Source organism: Pempheris klunzingeri, chromosome 15 (genome assembly GCF_042242105.1).
Source record: "Pempheris klunzingeri isolate RE-2024b chromosome 15, fPemKlu1.hap1, whole genome shotgun sequence".
NCBI lineage: Eukaryota > Metazoa > Chordata > Actinopteri > Acropomatiformes > Pempheridae > Pempheris > Pempheris klunzingeri.
In genome coordinates, this window is record NC_092026.1 from 8081466 (window position 1) to 8103404 (window position 21939).

General features: G+C 41.8%; 1 protein-coding gene across 2 annotated transcripts in view; it reads right to left on the minus strand.

Moving 5' to 3' along the window:
* Positions 1-21939, minus strand: part of gpc5c (glypican 5c) — a 93341-nt gene that overhangs the window by 59645 nt on the left and 11757 nt on the right. For both annotated transcript variants that reach the window (XM_070845756.1, XM_070845755.1), the window contains exon 3: positions 9031-9734. In XM_070845756.1, the coding sequence (XP_070701857.1) occupies positions 9031-9734 (704 nt within the window). The remainder of the gene's footprint in view (positions 1-9030; positions 9735-21939) is intronic.

The following is a 21939-nucleotide window of genomic DNA, read 5'->3' on the forward strand; positions in this document are numbered from 1 at the left end:
ATTCCCGTAAGTGACAGTTAAACATACTGCTCAAAGAGACAGAAACCCAAAGTGCCAACAGTGCTCATCCTTCTTTTTGGGTTTAGATATAAGATGTACTGATAGAGTCAGAGAGGAGACATACCAGAAAAAAAGAATCCCCTGTTCAGCACCCTTTTGGACCACCTTAGGAATGGGGATTTCATTCAGTATGAGTATTTCAATTAGAGCTATGTACATTAGCCAACTATAAAAATGAAAAAGAGAGAATGAGAGCAAGAAAATGCAATTAGCTGTGTTTGATATTTACTTCATTGTGGTAACTGACTAAACAAAAAATGTGATCAGTAGCCAAATGGCGGCACGAATTGCAGGAACGCAAAGCCACTGTTTCACATACCGGTGCATCAATTTTACTTTAAATGACTGGAGTTTTTGCCTTTCGAAAAGCTCGATAATTGTGTTTAAATAAGTACCAATTTCCATCCCTATTTGCAACACATGTGAAAATAGAAAGGGACAGCCTGCTACTTATGCAGGGGTTCCATGTGTCTTTTCACAGTGTATTTTTTTTATCATGTTAAAGTCAGAGAAATCATATATATAGTAATACACATAATTATGATTATATTTTTCCCTTTTATTTACACATTGAGGTGACTACTTGAATTTCACAGTACTAGCACTGTTGTGGTGGAGGCTTTGAGGTTAAGGAAGCAAGCTTGAGACTGGAAAGTTGCCAGTTCAAACCCTGAACCATCTGGGAAAATCTGGGTGGGTTAGGGAATAAAAAAGTCTCTCTCCTCCCACAACAACACATTGTTTCACATTTAACCACACAAAGAGACAGATGTAGGCCTTAAGGTGTTGAGTTTAATCAGACCATTATGGCCTCAAACAGTGGTCAACCCAGCGCTGGGACAGTAGACTTTCATTTTCCACATCAGCAGCAGCAAGGTAGCTGTAGAGTCTGCCCCAGAAAAACAACATGCTTGGATTTCAAAAGATGATCTTAAGTGGCTCTGGGTGGAGCAGAAAAAGATTCTATCAAATGCTGGTTATCTAAAATGTTACACCATAAATGACGATGATTGCTGTGTGTAGAACCAGTTATTTACATAAATTAGAATGCATTCTTAAATATAGCTACATGTCTCAGGAATAAATGTTGTTTGCTGCCAAAGATTTATGATGAATTTCATTTATGATGCATGGTTACAAATTGTTGTCTGTGATTAGACTTGATGATGACAGACAGAGGGCAGCGCTAGTGTCTCAAAGATGGTACAAAAAGAGATGAGTGACCAGGCTTACTGAAAAGTTCTCCGCCAAGGACTTTTTTAAGCACTCACAACATTCAAGTTAAGAACAATGTTTCAGCTGAGAGCTAGCTCTTATTAATCATCATTATCTTAGAATTATTAGAATAAAGCCTCTTTCATCTGACCTCATTTTACATTTATTGATGGATTTGCTCATGATGAATTCTCTTGTGATTCGGTTTATATATTTCTAATAAAAAGTGGCACATTTTTGTTGAAACTAATTGTGATTGCAGTCTGTAAGAGACAAGAAAGAGAACAACGTTAAGTCAGAATTTCTTATGTCTAGCACAGACATTATACAGCACATAATGCACAATCACAAGCCATCACAAGTATCTGCATCTGAATCTGCATCATAATCAAGAATGCTGCAAAAAACATGGCGAATTTTGGTGAATGAGGTGAGACTGAAAGTGAGACTGAGCTTGTGCTTGTATAAACTTGCTGATACGACTAGTAATTGTGATCAACTTCCTGGACTTGTCACAGTGGTAACTGGTAAATCATAAGTAGTCAATATTATTGTCATTCATTTCATAAAAATAGTGTAATTTTTAAAAGAAAAACTGTATCAAAGAATATAAACTATAAAAAGCTCATTCAGGCTCAATCAGTTATTGAATACAAAAGAAGCGACACATCATCAAATTTCAGGTTAAAATCTGTCATTGACGGTATGTTTTCTGGAGATATTAATGCGCTGTGGCTTTAAGCCCAGACCAAATAGTCTCCAGTCGCCTATTTCAGTGTAAAACCATTCAGCTTACAGAGCATCCCCTGAACCACCCATGGGCTAATTGTGACAGCTTTCAGCTCGGCCTCTTCCAGAAAGCCTTGAGTGAGAGTCTATAGATGATTTACAGCATTACTCTTCTCTCCTTACATTCTTTTCTCTTTCTCCCCACCAATTATTCATCTTCATTCTTTCTAAATCGCTTTGTCTCCATCTTTCTCTTTAGTCTTCACTCTGCAGTCTCTGTCAATCAGTCCCCTCGTCTTTTTCCCTCCGTCTTCTCCGAATGATGTCAGTGCTAATTAAAGAGCGACTCGGTCCCTCGTATATCACAGGGTAAAGTCCTTGAGATTCCAATCAGTAAAGAGAACACTGAGTTTCTCTCTCCACATTGTGGCTTGTTTACCCTGATTAAATCACTCGCAGATGATCTGAAAATGAGAGGCTCTCGTTTTTTTCCTAGCATATATGGGTGTTACTTTGGAGTTTGTTGACGACGTTTGTCCATCTTTATATACAAATTTACGAGAATTACAGACACCAAAATGTGGCAAGATGTCTCAGAGGATTCAAGTGGTGTTACACCACAAAGATGGAGGAAAAGTGACAGGAAAATGAGACAGAGGAAGGTCGAGTGAGTTCATCTTGTCTGCGTCTGCGATATGGTGGAACATACGCACACAAGCAAAGAAAATAAGCTTGTGGATAGAAACTTGTTCTAGTCCACGTGTTCATTTGAAGCCTTCCAATGAACCGACAATTACCTCTAAAATCATAACACAGATGCAGTTGGCAATCATGGTAACTTTACAGCAGCAGCTGCATGATATTATAATGCCATCCAGCTCAAGTTTAAAGATGTTAAAACACCAGGCCAGTGGGCAACTGTGGGCAAGGTGAGGCTTTTGTGAGCATGAAGGCACATGCAGAGGGCAGGGGATATTTAAAGGGTGACAGAGAGGGAAGGGGGGGAAACATGCAGCGGTAGGAAGGAGGGCTTATAAATGGGTAAAAAGCCATGTGGCCAGGGCTGCTGACACATCCGATTGAGACACCACGGCGAGGACTGTAGAGAAAGCCCAAACGTGGTATGTTCATGTGGGATGTTATGTTGTGGTGAGATCTACAAAAGTTCACCACATTTATCATCATTATTTAAGTTGCAGTGTGATATCAGAGCAGAACTTAAATGTACAGCTCAAATCAATCTCTGCCTTTGATTGGTCAAAGACCTGCTGATATGAGCTCATAAAGTCTCAGAAACCAGACCATCAACATATTTGTGCGCCTGCCAACCCTCTTTCTTTTATTTTGTCATCCCTCTCTCTCTCCTGTGTGAAACAGTCCATTTGAGTAGCAAACCTCACCTCAGGCTCTGAGGGAAACCCCATATCATTTAGTCTCCCTTCTGTGAATATTTCATCAACTTAAATCAACTACATAACTGAGAAATGACATGATTCCACCAATCCAAGTCATGGGTTACACAGAAAAACACAATATACTAAGGACCACTGCTTTATGTTCAGACCCAAATTGAATGGCCTAGCAATCAATCAAATGGTGATTGCTCCCTGCAACAACTGCATTTTTCATACAGAGGAGAAATGCAGGGACTTTTTGTGGTGCTGAGGGCTGCTGCATATTATCAGCAGCAATGCAAACATTACACAAGGGAGGAGGGGAGTGGGAAAAGATGTGTAAGAGTGGCTGAGAAGAGAGGTTGCACCCACCATCATTAGCTAATGGACTGCTGAGTAAGTCAGTCAGTCAGCTTGAGGGTTAGACAGAATGCCAAAGGCGCACACAACTTAGAAAGATGGGTTAAGCATATAGATTGGCCGTGAGCACATTTTGCGTCAGCCACTATTCTGCTAACAGTCTCAAATATTAGATACAGAAACCATACATAAAGGCCTGAGGCCTGTGCAGCAAATCCTTTTAAGTAAGGTGACCTCCAGAGGTGCTCTCAGTCGATGATGTCATCTCAAAACATTTTAAATCTACCAAAATCTGTATTTGTTACGCATAAGAAAAATACATAATTACCACTGCTGTGTATTTTAATATATATTTTAGCAATGATTAATTCCAGAAAATGTCGCAGTTCATTTTTTTTAAATCTTTCATTTATTTAATTGATTGACAAACCTAACTCAAATACAAACAAAACATAAAAATGAATTGATCTGTAAATGAACTCATCTGTAAGGACATTATTTTACAGAAATAACAAAGGCATTTCCTATCCATCAAATCTAAGTACCCCCGTTATCATTTATCTTAAGCATACATTAATAACTAGTTTTATCCTGTAACATCTTCAGTGCCCTTGTTTTGTATGTACATGTGTTTAAAGGGAAACACTGAAACTGTGTTTAATGTGTTTAATGATACTGAATTAGGGAGGTATCCCTTGTTATTGTAATTTTATGTTGCAATATGATTACATATTATGAAATGGCTAAATGTATGGAAAATATTTTGGTAAAAAGAAAAAAGATATAAATGTATGTTTAAGAATAAATCAAATAATAAAGAAAACATCATCACATTCATGCAAACAAAAAAAACCTCCATAAAATCTAATATTACTATAAAAGCAAATCTACTTATTTGTTTTCACACCAATGATATTCCTTTATTTTATTGTGGGATAGAGTAAAAGAAAAAGCGCTTGCAATGTAAGCCACTGCAGTCTGTTGAGGTGACGCCGTGGTGAATGGAAACCTTCCAGTCATCCCACTGGCCCTTGTTTCCATTATCTAAAGGCCCAGGCTGCTATTATCATTCCTCCATAAGACTGTAATGAGAAGCTGGGGTAAAACCAACAAGCGGATAAGGTAGACCTGCATATAAACTGCTCTAATCTGGACTGCTGGTACTATTTTCTCATAAACAGACAATAAAGCTCTCACTGAGCAACTGAGAGAGTGAGTACAATATTCTGTGTGTAAACATTTATCCTAAAGTGTGCTCATCTTTAGCAAGTACGAGATATAGCTCCCCTCTTGGTCATTTGAGCCATATCACGTTAATGGCCATGTCAATAAACAGCAGTCTGTGGCCTCTAAAGCACATCGACTCTGGAGGGAGAAGATGAACTCAACAGGGCTGCATTCAGAGGGAGAAAACCTCACTAAACATTGGACCTACCATTTCCACAGGGGCCCAATAAGAGCAGCCACTTTTACTGGATATTTTCCAATTTTTTCCTAATTGTGTCTACTCGGCATAATCCAGCCCCAGGCTCCCAAACATCCATAACCATAACCACTTCCCTTTGACCCACGTTCACGCTCCATCTCAATAAGAGCAGGAATGTGTTAAAACAGAATCTATCCTTCTGCTGCCCCACACAACTATCAATAGCTGCCTTTCAGTCTCACGCTCGCTGCTAGTATTGTCACAGGGTGGGCCGCACATCTACGCTCCTTACAGGACTTCTAAAAACCTGATACTTGCACACAGTGTGGTGATGTATGCGTGTGTGTGTGTGTGTGTGTGTGTGTGTGTGTACAGTATATGTGTTATGACCCAGGCCCTACCCTATGACGTACTGCAACATATAGTGCAGACTCTGTGTAGTCTGCAGCTCTCTAAGTGAGAGCGAGAGCGACCACAAAATGGTTTGGGATAACATCCCAGTGTAAAACCACACAGTCACAATAATTCCTTTAATAACAACTCTATATAATATTCTGACTCGGCAAAAAAAAAAATAAAAAGAGTTACTTTGTGCTTCAGTTCTCATATACAGCCTAAGTTATAAAAATCAACAGTAGGATAAGCTGGGTTTTTACACTTTATTTGCTTTGCAGTAAGATAGTAAGGATAATAGGTGTTTAAAATTGGGTGTACGTCTGGGAGGAGAGGCGTGTATGGAGGTGTAAGAGTGGCGGTGGCTACGCTGACACAGTAGTTGTGCACTGGAGACTTAACAGTTTTCCTTGACAGGCCACTGTGGTTTTATAAAAACATTGGGATTTCAAAAGGCCATGGGTTCTAGGTAATACAGGGCAATAGAAATGTGTGTTATTCTCTGTGTGGGTGAGTGCGTGTGTCTGTGAATGAGTAAACTTAGGTGATCGTGTTTGCACCCTAGCTCGAGTGAATGCCTGCGTGAGGCAATGCAAGCATAGAAAATGGGAGCCACCAGTGTCCGTCTGGGGGCCACCTCCTTTATCAGCGACAATTCTCTTGGACCTTTTTTCCAGCTGGCTGGGTCTAGTTTGTATGGCCTAGCTGGAACCCTTTCAATTCTGTTCCACTTGTCCTCGTGCTGGACTCCCTGCTCCAAGCTTGCCTGCTACCCCATGAATACCAAGCAGGCATACACACACACACACATACGTATATACACACACACACGAAATACAAGCTGGGTCTCTCTCTGCATAGTTGTATTAGGTCAGACTTTAATCCTGGCAACCAGCCCTCCTCTGTCTCTCTGTGTATATACAGTAAGAGTCTATGCATTAGGATGCCGATGTTTAACGTGTGCGTTTAATGTAAAACCATCCTGGCTCACAATTTTAAATACTGCTGGTGTTGCATGTTCGCATGCAAATCCCTTAACTACAAATTGCTTAGATTTTTTTTGTTACTGCCAACCATTTTTTCCTAGAATTTACATATAAAATGTGTTTTTCCACCTTTCAGGCCGACAGTTGTTTCTATTCATTCAGCTACACAAAGAAACTTTACTTAAGGGAGCATTGGAACTTGCTTGACAAAGACTCATTACAACACTATGTCATAAATATCTTTTGTCAAAGTTACTTTGTTGTTCCATGCTGATTTTTATGTAGGACATTCAGAATGAGTGACTTTTCCATTGTGCCTTGATGTGCTAAAGTGAAGCTGTGAGAACAAAAATTATGTTGTCAAGAATATAAACCCACAAGACAAACAGTAATAGTAGTAATGACACTGCATTGTAATCCATCTTTACAATGTTATTAGGCAAGCAGTTGTCCAGGAGAAAGGATTAGCATGCATGTTAGCCAACAACACTATTTGAGTTGTTATTTGAGTCTAAGTTAAACTACAGTATGTTTAGGAAAATGTCAGATTTGTGATTTGTGATTAATGTCTGACTGTTGTTTTCAGTAAGAGGTATGAGATTATAACTTGAAATTGCATGATTATATTACAATTGGTAATCACAGGATTGCTCCACTATTTGAACATTCTGGGGGGAAATCTTGTTTGCTTTCAAGATTTGCTCCTTTAAGTAAGACGAGCAAGCACACTTTTTCTTCACTAACTCACCACAGCAATGTGAGAATTATTGACAATGCTACACCTGACGGCTAAACTTTACGTCAAACAGAATAGCCATGTCAAAATTTAATCCACTGACAAGCTTGCACATTATGGCTTATATAGTGTTGTCTTACAGCTCCAGTTCTGTTCTGGGAACAGTTCCAGTGCAGACCTCTCCACAAGTGGTCCCATGTAAAAAAATATTAGGGAACAACTGCAACCCACACAACCTTGTCAATATTTTGAAGCATTGTTCTCCCCTTCTCTGGTCCCGTACTGACCGCATTCATATCACACAAAGCTAGTGTCAGCTCAAGGTGTTGACAGAGTGTGAATCATAAAAAACTCATATCTGTCGCCCGTCATAGCCAAGTAGTGAGATGGAGAAATGTAAAGATGAGGATAAGAGAGACACAGACTGGGAGAATAAGCAGAAATAACACAGACTATTCCCACAGCTCAGGGAAGTCAGGCCCAGCCACCTACTCAGTAAAGGAGGCCATTAAAGGTAATGGGAGTGAGATGTCCAGAACCCTGCAGCTCTTGCCCAGGGGAGACAGATTTATAACTGCTCTTATAGATTCTTTAAAAAAAAAAAAAAAACAATGAATAGAAATACACTGCGACGACACCCATACCTAAAATTTAGAGGCGAGAGGGAGAAGCAATGAGGACTGGCTAGCTAGTGAGAATTTAGTTACGTCCCTCTTGATGATGCACATAAATCTTTGCTAATCACCTTCAGCTCCTTGGTGTATGAGTCATGTTACCTTACACCCACATGCATGCCTCCACCTTTTACTTTTGGCATAGAGAAAGTAGGTTATTGTTTAAAATGTGAAGATAAAGATCATGGTGTGCTTTACTTACTGACAAAGCTGATTTTAGATGGTATCTCAAATTTAGCAAATTACTGACAGAACTACTAATGAATGTGTATCACGTCTGACGTGTACTATATATTACTTTGTATGCAGAAATATGCGTACAATCAGGGAACTGTTACAGAGATTTGGTCTCTAGTTTTACAGCCACAGTACATTATTTTAAATGGAAAAATCAAAACACAATTGCCAAGTGTAAATGGGTTTTTTACTTATTATGTATAGCATAATCACAACGCTGGCTGAGAATACAAACCTAAGATACATTTTTAGAGAAAAGCACAATTGTCACTGCAGATTTATTTGCAGTAATATACTGCAGTTTATAGTTTTAAGAAGTGTATGCTGTAAAGTATTACTTTCAACTTGAAACCACATTTAACACAAAGGCATATGGAAGTACTCATAGTATGCAAGTGCACCAAATCCCCATTTTATCCACGACTTTTCTCATTTTCATGAAAGTCAATGAGGAATTTGTAATATCCCCCTACACTCAGAGCATGAACAGCAATGGTGATTTTAAGCTGCCTTGCCATTTTGGATAGTCCCTCTTTAGCCTCAGCTCAGCCGGCATTTCTTTGGAGGAGGCTGAACTTTTTTTTGTATAAACATTTTTCTCTGAACAGTGTCAACACTGTGCAAACATTAATGCAGTGTGCAGGGTTCTTTGTTGCAATGGTGGAAAAAATAGCTCATAACCCACAAGCAGCCTGCAAAACCTGTCCAATCAATACACTCAACTGTGCCAAAGTATATGGATAAAACAAATATGTTAAACAAAAAGCTTTGGCGGCCTTTTGCGTGTGCCATTAAAGCTGATGATCTGGTGTGTACTTACCGTGGCAGTAATGAGTGGACCGTGGAGCTGTGCGTAGAGCAAGGCCTCATTAACATGCCCCCTGACCCCCAGCAGGGCTAGTTCCAGGCTGTGGTGCCCAGCCATGGCGTGGGTTAGTTGCTCCAGTAAGCTGGTATATCTCCTCCATGGCTGATCCAGCTCTGACACGCTGGCCAAGCAGCCTCGCATTACATTCAGACAGTAGCCCACGCAGGGCTTGATCAGTGTCAAGCCTCTGCAGTGAGAGCAGTACACCATCTTTACCAGGCCCTTCACACACTCTTTGCTCAGGCTAACATGTTCGGTGGCATTCATGACCTCCAGACCCTCTTCCAGGGCCAAGCCCAGTTGTCGCCCGGCGCCCAGTGCCCCGGCCAGCTCTTGGGCCATAACGGCTGGATGGGGCCCAAAAGGATTGACATCCTGCCTGATCATACGGAGACAGTCACCCATTTCAGTGCCCATCATCATGCTGCCTTCGATGCCCGGATTGATGAGCCGCGTGTAGACGAGTGGGAAGAGGTTGTTAAAAAATTGGTGGACCGCCACTTCCACGGAGACGTTGGCCCCACGGAGGTAGAGGGAGAGTGAGGAGAAGAGTTGGTTAACATGGGGTAGGGCATGGCGGGACAGGGACGAGTAGGTTCCCTCCAACAGAGAACTGAGGTGGCCCTGAGAGAAGGATAGAAGGTACTGGAACATGTCTGAAAGGAGAGCAAAAAAAGAAACACAGAGATAAGTGATGCAAGAAGGGCAGATGACATTTGATAAGAGAGGAATATTGGAAATCATTGACGACATGGTCGACAAACTCACTATGAAATGGGTATGGCATTCAAAACGCAAACATACAGTTAATCCAAAGCCTGGCTCCTAAGCTAAGCTCGGCTTGTGTGCATGAGTAAGTTGGGTTGAGAAACCAGTGTCAAGTTTCCCTATAAAGCAGTTGGATATCATTGTGTATGAAGTCATCACCCCAATAAGTATGTCTTAAGAGGACAGTCTCTCCTGTTGAGAGACAGGGAGAGGGACAGATGTGAACTGCATCCTGATACGAGCGGCAACCGCAATCAGTTTGTATCTTCTGTGGCAACTACTGTATATTCCAGATTCTACGGGTGTTTGGCATGCCTACCACACGCACACACAAAACAGTTGAGTCATCCAGCTCTTAAGTAATTTTATGGTGAGCGAGTCAAGCTGTAAAACAATCAATGATGTCAGTGCTGAGGCTGATCGGTGCCACTGAAGGGCCACTTCTTGCTGGGTAAGGTGCGGTAACAGAAGAGAGAGATGGAATGACAGCTGGTAAGCATGAGAGAGGAAAACAAGGACATGAAAATTTTGAAAAAGTACTTGACTGTCCTCCCTGTTCATTTTCTCTCAACTTTTTCTCCAATATACTGCTTTGTCTATTCTCATTTCACTGCTCACTGACCTGAAAAAGAGTCTACAACAAAATTATGTAAATGTTAATTTGATAAAAAATTATCATAGAGGAACAGAAAAATGGCCGATCTTGCTTATTACCATAAATAAGGTCACCTCTACTGCACAGCCTAACTCATCCCTTTGTCTCACCAGCTCCGTCACTACCCACCACCTAATCTAGTATCCTTCCGTCCTGTTGTCCTTCTCATCAAATCTCCACACATTCTCCTCTGTATACGACTGTGTGGGACTGTATGTATATTGATGTGAGTAAGTGTGTGTGGGTCTGTTTGTCTATGTGTGTCCTGAACACAACACTTTCCTACGGGGTGTGATGTCAGCTTAAAAGCATGCCAGGACATGAAGGAGCAGTAGCAACTGTACAGAAATTGAGACAGGAGAACGAGGGTGCCAAAACACCCCCTCCCCCCATACCCAACACCACACACACACACACACGCATATTTAATGACAAAAAATAAGTATAAGCCTACACTGTATGACAATTCTGAATATGCCAGCCAAATGTTACTAATCAGGTACTATAGGCTAAGTTTTACAAATTCACTCATAAGGGTAACTTCCTCAGAGTCAATCTATCGCAGTGATTGTTACCAAATGAGTATGTGTGTGTTTGTGTGTGTGCCTGTGTGTGTCCAGCCCCTCCCAGCTCACAGACAGAAGGATAACAACAGCCATGTCCTCCTCAACAGCTGCACTAATATGACCGCTGTCTGTGACACACGGGGACTCCCCACTGGCCAGTAAAAGGCAAAGCTCATTTGTAATTCACCAGAAAACACTGTTGTCATGATTTGAGCTGCTCCTGTGCTCATAACATTTGATGTTGTAGGCTTATAGGTCTTGAAGAGAGTGACTGCATGTGACAGAAATAAAGCAGACGGACATAACAAGCAATGGTGTGTTAGAGAATTTAAATGTAAAGCAAAGGGCGACAAGTGGTGCTTGTAGGCTGTGATGGTATTGATTCTTTCTTTAGTCATTTATTTTTTACCACCAATGCATTCGTTTCTATGACAACAGAGCACTATTCTGACCTGTATGACAGACTAACATCATCCCTTTTGCAAGGCTAAGCAAGAGGCAATTAGATCTATTCCTCCGATCAGCACCGCAGAGCATTTGTGCATCTGTCTATGGCGAGTGAAAAGGAGCATCGGTGACACCAGCGCCTATTATGAAAAGTTCGGGGATCTTCAAATAGAAGCGCTTGGAGAGTCGCACAAAAAAGTCAGAGCACTCTGAATAAAATCACACTGGGTTCAGTACTTTTTCTCTCGATGGCCATATGCTGCTTCATAGGCTTTGTCCTCATTAGAAACGATCACAAAAAGATGCTGGCTCTAGATAAACTCTACATGGACGCTCGGTCTTGTGCTATTTAAAAACATGTACAAACAGCATAAGGTGAATTGTGAACAAAGCTGTTAATTACTTCAAAAACGAAATAAATGACCAGTAACGCATGTAGTTTATAAATGAACATAAACAAGTAATAAAAGTCTTCAATAAATAATTATTACTGTTGAAACAGCAAATGATATGCAGATATTTACAGCTATGAAGACCTAATAATGAGGCCGAAGCCTGAAGTGCAACATAAAAAGACGACATATACATTTATTATAATCACAATTATATTATGTATAGATATGTACATTAGAAATACTATCCAATATATTGTGGGGGTGATGGGAATAAGCTCAACCTTGCAGTAGGCATCATATGACTGTGGTATTGTGGTAATGTGGTTATCATCACAGCCCTCGTTGTAGTCTGACTGTGGGCTGAAAGCAATCAGAGACCTCCAGAGATGTTCAGCTAGTGACAGACTAAGGAGTATATAATGAGAAACACAACAAGAAAGGGAATGAGTGAAAATAGGATAGATGTGCAGCGAAGTTGTTAAGTTACAGTCTCAGTTCCACTTTAGAGTTGGTACCGGTGTGAGGTCTCACTGTTTGCTTGCCAGTCAGGCCACAAGGCTCAATAGCCACAAGACATTTACACCACGAGATGTACTCACGGGCTTAAGTTGCATGGTATTATATAATGTTATTATAAACAGAAACACCATGGTTTAATCTTACTCTCTGTAAGGCATGGTGGGGACAAAACTAAACAAGACTAGTCTTCATAACAAGACAACCAAGTTGTTTCAAGAGGTGGAATCTAAAGAAATTCAGCCTTCTCCTAGAGCACCATGACTGGATGCACATCTTTCAAAAGGGTTTATGACAGCATCATTAAATCCATAAGACATTCCGTACTTGTTAAAAAGCTTATTTTTATTTGCCAAGAGAGTGACACAGAAAGAGAACATGAAAGGGGAAAAAAGGGAAGAGAGTGGGAGACTGCCAGGAAAAATGGAATAAAAAGAAGCGACTGAACTTTTGAACAAGGAAAAACAACTACTGTACAAGTGGACTCCACCTTGTGAACATGCTCTGACATCTGGATTCATTTGGCCCCTGGGTCCAGAGCACTTCCCTGTCTCTCCATGGCTGTTACTTCAAAACATGTCCTTCTCTGTATGTACGCAAGTAGGACATGAGTCCACCTTTCTTCCTCTCCACACTCCGTCTGACAAACATAAAACCGGATCCTATAATTCATTCATTTTCAATATCAGTTCTTTTCTGTGCTCTATCAAGTTCTCTCCCACGCTCAAGTGGATCTTGTTTCTCTGACTGTGATAAATCACATACAATGGTTGTGGGTTTCTCTGCCCTTTCCAGTGCTGGGAAACAGGGTGATACCAAAAAACAAGAAACCAGCAACTTTTTACGTCCTAACTACCATTGCATGAAAGTCAGTTGGGTTTGATTGTTCCGTCTGACCACTGTGTCTGAATCTGGATTTAACCACACTCCATTCAGACACACAGTCGTGGGTGGCTATCATTACCATGTCACAATCTCTCATGAGTAAGCTTCTTGGGAAATTAAGTCTGGCTGGATCGAGGCTATTTTGCATGAAGCAATTATCTTTAATTTCCACGGAAGTCCTAAAAACTCTGAAATTCAAAACACATAATTGTCGAGCTACAAGAATGAATGAGCAGGCCTGCTTTGTCCGTGGCGCTGTGGGGCTAATCTGACATGCTCTGCTTGGAATAAACAAGGTATTAAACGGATAAAAAAACAGCAGTGGCAAAGCAGTGGAGGCCTCTGTCCTGCAGTGGCCTAAAGTGAGTATGTATTTATGACTCTGGGACGGGATAACATACCATATCTTTCCATCAATGCTATGCCAAGGCCACTCTCTGAGATCACGGGGTTTAATCATAAGAAGCTATTTCCACTTTACATTCTGCATGGCAACCCAGTGTTTCACTGGCCCAATTAAAGCTTAAGTGTCACCATGGTGAAGCTGCCACAATAAATGACTCAAAACATGCACTGTGGAAGCTCAATGATTCAAGTCTACAGTGTTCCTAATTTCTAATCCACTTTCACACTGAAAAAGATGTGTTTTATGCTTGTGTCTCTAACTGAGCAGTATTTTCAAAGTTAAAGCGGGTATTTGAGGCCAAATTAAAGTTGTCAAAACTCAGCACAGGACGTGTGGCACCAGAGAGCCATCACAGACCAATATGGTAAGTGTGCATACCAGGGTTGGATAAACTGATATACTGTATACAGTATAGTAGCAGTAGCTTTAGTGATATTAGTAGTAGCAGTAGCAGTAGTTGCCGTAGTTGGGGTTGTATGTCATTTGTTAATTGCTGCTTTGTCCCCATGTATAGCACTTGAAAATTTCTGACTTTGGTGACCCCTACTGGTGACACAGACATAATTTCACCAGAATCTGTTAACTCAAGTATGTTGAATTAAATTAGATGTGTAAATTGAACATGTGTACAACAGCAATATTCCTCCTACAGTATATTTTTTCTTTGTTTACCTTTTAACCAAAAGGAATCATAATGTTACTTGTGTGCTGACAAATAAGAGTCCACCTTGCTGTTACTGTGATCCTGGAGATGTATTTTATCCCATATCCAGACGTCAAATGTTTTCAGACATGGTCTGTTGTGTGATCAGGAAGGGGCTGTTTGACATTTGATGTCTGAACTGGTCCATCAAGTTCTCATTGTAAATTAGCCATCGCTTTTTAATACACAGGAATATCAACAAATTATAAATAATAATAAAAAAACATGAAATTAAAACAATGGGTAAACCGTTACAAGGCACATTGTCACAAAATGCAAGTAAAATTGTAAAAAAATTAAGTGTTTAGCCCTCAATTTCGTTTTCTGGCTCTGGAACTTTCCCCATGGTAAACCAGTTGTATAGCCCAGCCCTGGGTTAGAGGGTTTAACTGTTTCTCATGTGATAAGTGAGACTGTGTCTTTTAATAAGAGCAAGTATGAGTGTGTGCATGTCTGTATTTTTAAGTGCATGCATGTAGGCCTGTAGAGGTGAGTGTGCATATATGTGTATGCTCACGCTTGCTTGTGCTTGAAGATGCGATAATATTGTGATAATTAGGTAGGAGACACTGTTCTCATACCATGGAGCTGTGGGCCCTTCCTATCTTGGCAGTCAGTCCTGACTAGACCTGACCAACCGTATTCTCAGGCAAAGCATTTTAATCCTACCACAGGCTTGGGTTTCACACAGGTCACCACACAGATATATGACACAGTGACATATGTGTATATTACATATCCTTGTTTTAATTAGTAGAAATACTGTACATAAGGCCATCTCCCACTCAGCGCTGGTCATCTCAGGTTACAGGGGAGAGCTGCCATGTCATCCAATCTCCCAGACTATAACCTTTCAGCAAACAGTTTAATGGCAATAAACTATTAATAAGTCAATGAATCAATCTGTTGATTCACCGTACTTGTGTGGCAAAATCACACGTCTAAAGTGGGAGTATGACTCATCTGTCAGACAACATGCGCAGACACACTGCTGATGCAAATTTGATTTGCATGTCCAAAATCACTGCAACTCCGCGAGCCCCTTAGGATTTGGGTTTAGGGTTTGCTGAAATTTGTGCAGACACATATGTGATTGCATACATGGATTTCTTAATTTGCTTGTCCTGTCCTATCAAGGGGCTAACAGGTGGGATAATGAGCTTGAGAGGGAGGACATGAGGAGTGGGAGGGGGGAGGGTGTCAGTGAGGGGGGGGGGGGACAAGCTTCCCATCTCTCCATCAGCATTCCGGTAATTAAAAAGGCAGCCAAGCTATATCAAAACTCTGAAACATAAACAATTCCACAGATGCCAGGGGCATACAGGGTGCACTGGGCTATAATGTGGTGAGGGGGGAGGGTGGAGATGGAGATTGGACATGGGGGGGGGGATCACTGCTCTCTGCTCTGGCCAAAGTAGGGAAACATGATCGAAGGCAGGGGAATGAGCAAACGAGAGAAGGACAGGGACAGAGGAGACAGAGCACAGGGGCAGTGGGTGAGGGGCTGAGGGAAGAGCAGGGGAGGGAGGAAGGGTTGTTCAAATGGCTAATACCATAAAGGGGAGATATGGAGAGCCAGCCTGAGGGCAGACTGTTGACAGGCTGATGGACAGCACCTCTGGTCCTAAGCATTAAGGGGGCCACAGGTCTACAGAGACCCCCCATTTCTCTTTTCTTTATTGGTATATAAATCACAATGTCTCTTCTGATATACTGTAGCACTAAGGAGCAGCGCAGAGTGTCATGCATTTAAAAAAAGCATTTGCACTCCTTCATAACTACAATCAAAAGGTATGCCAGTTACACAAGTGACTTCCAACTCTTGAATACAGCATGAGCCGCATACCTGCACATGCAGTATCTATGCTCTTATCCTTTTTACGTCGCAGGGGGAATGGAACATGCTTTATCCCAGACATTCATGCACTTCCAAAAACGGACTCCAGTGGAAAAAGAGAAAGAGAATAACAAAACGTAGTTTCCATGCAACAGCAAATCAGCTGCCAGTAGCTTATTATTCTGCAAACTGGAACATTAAGAAGTGAATATAATAGAATGGAGGTATTTTCTCTAAAACCTGGCTACACTGATGACAGTTTGTTTTTGTGATAAACAAAAAAGCCTCATCAAAGCCTTTAGGTATTAACCTGTTATATAAGTGAAAACCGGCGATGACTGTAGATGGCCAGAGAAAGAGACTGGACGCCAGATTTTCATGAAAAACTAAAAGGGAACATTTAGGCTAACATAAGATTAACATGAAACAGACCCTTCGACTGACGCTGAGGTGTGAAAGGAATCCAAGATGAAAGGCACTCTAATTACATATTTTCCACTTTTCTTGACAGGTGTGGCCCCTGTTTTCATTTTTCAGCTTTATTATGAACGGAGCATAGAGGGTCACTTTTGCATTGTTTCAATTATGGGCCAAAGCTACTCTTTGATTAGGCTCAACTCCTCATGCTTAGCTTATGCCATTAAAAACAACTCAAAAATGCTTACATCCATTTTGTGGGCTATAATAAATCAAAGGAAAACATGAAATTATCAAGATGAATGTATGAAAATATTTGCAAATTTCATCATATAACTGCAACCCAATGAAGTAGTAAGTTTGCCAGTGATGGACTATGTTGTGGTTGATTTAAGAGTATATCCATGTAACCCCCTGTTCATTTTGGCAGAAAATACAGCAGATATCATAATTCATCATGGATCATACAAACAGGACACAGCTGGGCAGGGTCAGAACAACATTTTATTTCTTTGTCTGTCCATTCTTCTTATTTATTGTACCTCCTCCTCTGGAATACAAAGGATGAATGACTGGAGGATCAGTGAATAAAGCCTACCGTGGGGACTACTTAATGGTGCTCTAGGAGCCATAGAGGCGAGGAGGAAGAGTGAGAGGAAGCCGAGGAGTGTCCAACACAGGGCGTAATGAGGAAAGTGGGTTGACTTGAATGGGGGAGTGATGAAGTGAGTTGGTGGTGAGAGATGGGAGAAGGACAGCCAAGTCCAACTTACTTTGGGCTGAAGTAACAGGGTGAGTCACAACACATACCCATGTGCATCACGATGCTCATCCACTTATGCATTAAAAGAACATATTAAAACACACACCCTGATCTCCCACAGGCGCCGCATGGAAGCAGCTCTCCCTCACAGACATGCAAGTCTGGCCAATTTGCAGTGTTCAACCCCTCTTTCCGTCACGCTTCATCTTGCTAGTACTCCCTCATTTCTCCCAGCATGACCTTATTTTGGTCGAAGTCCACTATCAATTCTGTAATAACATCTCCTTTCATTAAATGGAATAAAAGGTAGATTTGTGAAAAGTTCACCAAAATTGGAACGAGTCTGTCAATTTTGTTTGTTATTAGACATTTTATTAAAAAGATTTTGACTGTCAGCTGCTACACACACACACACACACACACACACACACACAGGGATTGGACTGGGAAGGCCGGGTGCAGCAGAGTCAGACAGGACACAGGAAAAGGCCAGGCTGGACCAATCAGCAGCAGCAGAGTACAAATCCCATCAGCCCGACAGACAGATTGTGTTCCAGAAAAGCCAAATTCTCTTGGACGGAGAACAAGCCCCGGGAGATGCGATTTTGTCTGATTACCAAAAAACTTCCTGGACATCAAGCTTATTGTGCTCATGCGATAGTAGTGAGACGGACGAAGCTTAGTCTACACCAAGAGCGCTTTGTTGAGGTTAGCTGAAAGGCAGTGTCAGAAATACTATTTGTGAGCTGGTGTCAGAAAATCATTCCATGAGAAAGGAGATGATGTTGGCCAGAGATAAAGGAGTATTTATCTCAATTTCATTTCAGTCTAGTATGTCAAATTATAGCTGTGGAGACTGGCGGGAGGCTAATCTACACAGGCCGCATACTTGTTTAGGCACTGGATGCAATATTGGGGAACATGAATGGTTAGTGAGGAGGACTGGGGCTGTTGAGGAGCAGAATAACACTGATGAAGAAAAATGATGGGACATTTTTGGGGTGAAGAAGAAGATGGGGAAGAATTTTGTGTTTATGGTTTAATTCTGTGGAGCGCACTCTTGGCAGCTTAGTTATCTTTGAGACATGAGGGTTCTCTGCAGCGCGCATGCCAGCAAGCGAGCAGTTGGCATGGTGCCCGTCTGGACCCAGCATGCTCTTCTTGAGCAACCAGTGCCGACAAAGAACGGACCACAGACAGAGCGAGACACCCAGGATGAAAGAAGGAGGGTTGTCAAAGAGCAGCAGTATGCAGTGAATCTACAGGGCAAAAACCTGTTGATTCAACGATCTCTAAAAAGGCAGCCCGCAACGCACACACACACACACACAGACACACACACACCTGATAGAACCACATTCAAACACACCTGTGCACACTTTCACTGAAACTTCAACCATTAGCATTCCCTGCATCTCATTTTTCTCTGCTCACTTTCTAGGCCCAACTCCCTACTCCTCTGAGTTCTCACACATTCATGCTGAGGTGAGAGGGGCAGATGAAAAGCAGAGGTAATTAGGGAAGCTTTGAGTGTTACTTTATGACTGCGAGAGGGCTTTGAGCTTTTCCCCTCTCTCTTCCCTCCTTCCCTTTGTTCTTTCTCTCTTTTCCCAAGCGAGCCAGAGCCCTGCAAACTCCAAGGGAAACACATCCTACCCTTATGTCATGTCTACTCAGGGGACTAGAAAGGCGTAGTTGAAACACAAACATGCTTAGGACACGGACACACACTCAAATATGCAGTGTATTCTCTCCACTATTAGGTCCATAAACACATTTCCCCTCCACCCTGTATGATTAAATGAGACGTGTAGGGATGGATTCCGGATATCCTCCCTAATTTGAGCATGAGCTCATGGTGCAGTGCAATGTCATCCTGTGTCCAAGCATCAGCCTCTAGAGCAATAACCCTGTCGGTCAAAACATCTGCAGAGAAAAATACATGCAGACATGAAGTGAGAAAAAAAATTATGACGTGGGAGAGGATGGGCTAGAGAAAAAAAATATTACAGGCAAAATGAGTGTGAGAACTCCCAGACAAATGCAGAGAGATCTCAATATAGATAGAGGGACTAGTGTCTGATTAAAGAATGAAGATAGGACACAACAGCCAAGTGATTCATCATTCGTATCACTTGCACACAAATAGGCACGCAGACACAAATGCCCACAAACATAATAGATATAAATCATCACTATCTAATAAAATAAGACGGTTATCTCAACATAGGTTGTGCTATGTAAGCCACACAGGATGATCCTCACAGTCAAAGTGAAGAAAGCGAAGGAATTTTCAAAGTGGTTTCATCTGGGGTGGCTTATAAATAAGGCTTTAGGCTCGATATTCTCATCTTGTCTCTATACCTGGGGGGAATGAGAGACATTGGGGGGTAGGGTGTGAAGAGGAACATGTATGGAAAACACTGTCTACTGGCTCCAAGCAGGCAATCAGGGCGGCTGCAAATTCCCAAGGGGCGGAGAGACAATTACAGTAGGTTGAAATCAGCAACCTGTGAAAGCCTGGGGAGACAAACAGTGATGGGATGGAGACACACCAACAAATCATGGAGTTGTTGTTTGTCACTTCACTTCTCTCCCAAATCCTCTTATTCTCCATTCTGCCCTTAACAGAATCCCTGTGCCTCAGGTCGTGGTTTTGATCACTTTGTCTCTTGCAAACACTCACACGCGCACATCCTGTCCCTCAGGACAAGGGGGTCTGGAGAGTTCCAGGATGATGAGACAAGGATCAGCTAATTATGTCGCCTCAATGAGGAAAGGCACCGTCCTTGCCACGGTCCCTTTCTCTCTTCTGTCTATCTCTCGCTGTTGCGCTTTCTCAAATGAACTTCTTGTCCTTTTATTAGAGGGCACCTTAAGTTTTAAATGTGATGCACTTTTATTTATGCTATCTAGGCCAGGAGTCCTGTGAGGAGAATTTGAGCCCTGAGGTGGTCATGGTGACTTGCAGGGGTGGTAAATATTGTACATGCTCACATGTCTTTATGTATGCACACACACGCACAATGAACAAGATGCACATTTACAAAATGCTCTAAGGCCGACATTAAGCACATGCGCGCGCACTCACGCACACACACACACACACACAGATGTCATGGCCTTTAGCTGTGGGCCATGTCCCCCTCATATCGGTGACACTAGTGATCAAAAGTGTCAGCGTTTTCTTGACATCTGCTCCCCAGCAGTGTGTGTATACAGTACACCCAGATACTTGCTCTCTTGCTCATCATTCCCACCTGTCGCACACACACACACGCAAATTGGATTGCCTGCACAACAATTTGCAAACAAGCGATCGCTGCTTATAATAATTATAATAATTTATATGAGGGCTTGTTGGGGCTAACTAAATGACTATAAATCAACGATTCTGGATTAACTAGTAGCACGGACAAACACACATGCAAACACATTGTTGCCAATCCATCTGTTCAACTATCTCTCAGCCAATCAGGAGGACACGGAGAGCTGTCTTGTGAGTACGATTATTCCAGATCTGATTGGCTACAACAGGCTGTCAGGCCAAAGCCCTTGATGGCAGCTCTAAGCTGGCCCAGCTTAGACGAGACTGTGGTTGACACCTACCCACCATCAGGCCCCTACACCTATCAACTGTGGCATGGATTAGGACAGTCTGTCTGTTTGCATGTTAGAGGAGGGAGGAGAGACCAGGGGGTCTGGCCGGCCTGGGTGCATTTGTGTGGGTTTGGGAAAATTGAAGGAGAGGACATACTACGGGTGAAGGAAGAAAGATGTAACCTGACTATGTGATTTAGGCTGTGGTGGTCACCGGGTAAAAGTGGACGGCGATATCTGGAGAATCCCAAAAGATTACTGGTTCCGTTTGACTAGAGAGCTTTGTTACTGTAGCATGCAGTATGAAAAGTATTCCTTCATAATAATACAGTATCAGAAACAACTGAGAAGCAAACCTCTCAGCATTCATAAATGTGGTCTGTGTTTAAGGGGTCAAACTCATGACATGACAACTCCCACACATGACAAAGCACAGTAGGGCTTTAAGGGCTGTCAAAGCAAAGGCAGGCCAATGAAAACACACAGAGACACACACACACACGAAGATACACCCGTTACACACACCATCTCCTTTTTTAATGGGCATGTCCTTTTGGCTAAACCTTACAATCAGCAGGAGTGATTTTGAGTTGAAACAATAAAAGCTACAGTGTATAAAAGACACACACACGACAACACACACACACACAGAGTGTTTGTCACTATATGATTTACGATATGGCTCGCATGAGCTTTACAGAAAATAGTGGCAACATCATAAAAGAATTATGAAATAAACAATAAAGATTAACAGCAAAAGAGAGAGTTTTTAGCCTACAGACAACTGGCTCTGTGTTACACTGCATGTGGTGCAATTGGATAGATACAGTACCAACAAGACGGGCCAGGAGAAGAAAGCTACCCACAAACAATTTTCCACCATCCACATTGTGAATAACAGTA